Raw genomic sequence first — 2,284 nt, forward strand, 5'->3', positions numbered from 1 at the left:
TCACACGAATGGTTAATTTTAAAAAAAAAAAAAATCAAGAAGCACAGAACAATATAATTATATTTAAAATACAATTGCTAAAAAGGTAACAAAGGCAAGTTGCAATATTCATATCATAAATTTAGTTTAGTCGATTCACTTAATTAAAATGTTGTATTTATTTATTTGTAACATTTATGGGCATTTTACATATTTCTGTCAACTTTGCAATCTAGATAAATTTGCCAATAAGTGAAATTTGGTTTTGTCAAAATTTATTAACACTGGTTTTATATTAAAGGCTTATATCATTTATCCTTATGGTCTTAATTTGCTGTTGCTAACGGCAACGCCGAAAGATATAAATTTTCATTTACTTTTATTCGACTGAGCTGCTTGAAATCTGTAAAATGTTTTATTATCCTTACTGCAGAGGATGATGGCTTCAGTATTTTTTAATACAATGAAACTCTTCTGAAAATCAATCAGAGACAATGTCGTATCTCTCAAAAGCCCAATTTTGACATTCTGGACCATAGACCACTTGCTGCTAGATAATTAACACAGACATTGCCAACTGGAAATCTGGCCAACTCCCAAAGACCTCTTAAGGCCAAGTTGCATGATAGATAGAGGAGACTGGGCGAGATGGTTTTCAATTCGAAGCGGTAGTCGCGACTTGCGTTGTTGTGCTTACACATCTTTTAGTAAATATTTGACCAAGCCATACTGACCAGTCGGTTAACTGATAAAATAAAAGATGAAAAGCTTCAGTGTTCAAACAGACGGACATAGCTCAATCGACTCGGCTGTTGATCCTGATCAAGAATATATATACTTTTGGGGGTCTGCCACGCACCTTTCTGCCTGTTACATACATTCTGCCAAACACATTATACCCTTTTTGCCCATTTGCACATGGGCTCAGGGTATAATAAAAAATAAAGAAAACGAGTTGTCGGCATATACAGTATACTTTTTTAAACTTTATTAAATGAGTAACGCTTAAAAAATATAAATTAAATTTCTTTTTTGAAAATATAGTACAATTGTAGATTTTATTTCAGTTCATATGACGTGAAGCAGACAGGTACGCCATGAACTTGTTCGATTATTTTCGACTGATCGTTGAAGACTTTCTCTTTTCAACAATGCAATAACCATGAAAATACCAGCTAGCGTTAATAATATTAATAAACAAATCAAAAGGCTGTAGATAACGATATGAATTTCAGTCAAAGTATTGTTGTTTAATTTGTGCAGCTACCCACAGTCCCATTGCTATTCACAACCACTGTGTAACCCTCGTTGCAAATGGGTATGCAACTCTGTAAGTCTGTCAGTTTCTGGTATGGCACCATGTTGAGCTCAGTTTCGTTCCTCTTTCTATACCCGGAGTCACATTCACAAAAATTTGGTTTCGTGCACTTACTGTTCATAGGACACTTAGCACAATGTGGCTTACAGTTTGGAACAATGCCAGTGCAGCCTTCTCTACATTTAATCTCCATATCTGTATGCTAGGAAAAGGAATGATCTTCAATTTTAATCTGAATACCTTGGCTTAAATCGTCTTACCTTAGTATCGCTATAATCAGAAGTAAAGCAGTTGTATTTCTCACATGAACTTAATCCTGCGACAAACACCAAAGTGAGTAAAAATCTTATGTACTCCAACATCTTGAGTTGTACTTTTATTTTAAAGTTCACAACTTGCCCCTACGATGGTCAGCAATATACTAAATAAGCACAATGACGGTGAAACCGCATGATAATATTTAGCTCAGCTTCAAAGGCCACTAAGGCTTTTGTGTTTGTGACAATTTCTGTTCGTCCGTATGACGCATAAGAAGTTGATCAGCCAAAACTGTTGACAATACTCTTAGGACGTGCACGCAGATCAAATTTGTTACGGAATATTGCCCATATCCCCCACCAACTATCAAATCGAAAGAATGTCGAGTAACAACAACAATTTGGAAGCTGAAGATTTCATCTTAATTGGTTAATTAACTGAGGAATAACAAAATTATTCTATATTAAAAAAACATTGATGTACGAGGGCGGGCTGATAAGTAATCGGCCTTACCAAAAAAAACATCTTAAACAATACATAAATATTTTATTCGATTAGTGTTTTCTATCGGCTGATTGCTGAAAAAGTTTTAGGCGTTTTTCTCAACACTGGTAATTTTGGCGGGAGTTTTAGCATGGTCACTTTTGCATTGTCCCCAAAATGAGTAAAATAGAATATCGAGCTGTCATTAGATTTCTGTTTTTAAAAAAGAAATCCAACGATGAAAAA

General features: G+C 34.6%; 1 protein-coding gene across 1 annotated transcript; it reads right to left on the reverse strand.

The window, feature by feature from the left end:
- Positions 1-1,229: 1,229 nt before the first annotated feature.
- On the reverse strand, positions 1,230-1,663 carry LOC117789403. The gene is made up of 2 exons (XM_034628419.1): positions 1,558-1,663; positions 1,230-1,499 (listed from the first exon to the last, which is right to left on the reverse strand). The coding sequence occupies exons 1-2, from the start codon at positions 1,657-1,659 to the stop codon at positions 1,230-1,232; spliced, it is 372 nt and encodes a 123-aa protein (XP_034484310.1). The 5' UTR covers positions 1,660-1,663.
- Between the last annotated feature and the right edge of the window lie 621 nt (positions 1,664-2,284).

This window comes from Drosophila innubila (assembly GCF_004354385.1).
Source record: "Drosophila innubila isolate TH190305 chromosome 3R unlocalized genomic scaffold, UK_Dinn_1.0 11_E_3R, whole genome shotgun sequence".
NCBI classification, from domain to species: Eukaryota; Metazoa; Arthropoda; class Insecta; order Diptera; family Drosophilidae; genus Drosophila; species Drosophila innubila.

Bases quoted from the DNA above. Each gene is read 5' to 3' on its own strand.
- LOC117789403 (XM_034628419.1), bottom strand. From the start codon at position 1,659: ATGTTGGAGTACATAAGATTTTTACTCACTTTGGTGTTTGTCGCAGGA. The intron at 1,500-1,557 runs GTAAGACGATTT...TCCTTTTCCTAG, and splicing joins CTGATTATAGCGATACTAAG to CATACAGATATGGAGATTAA.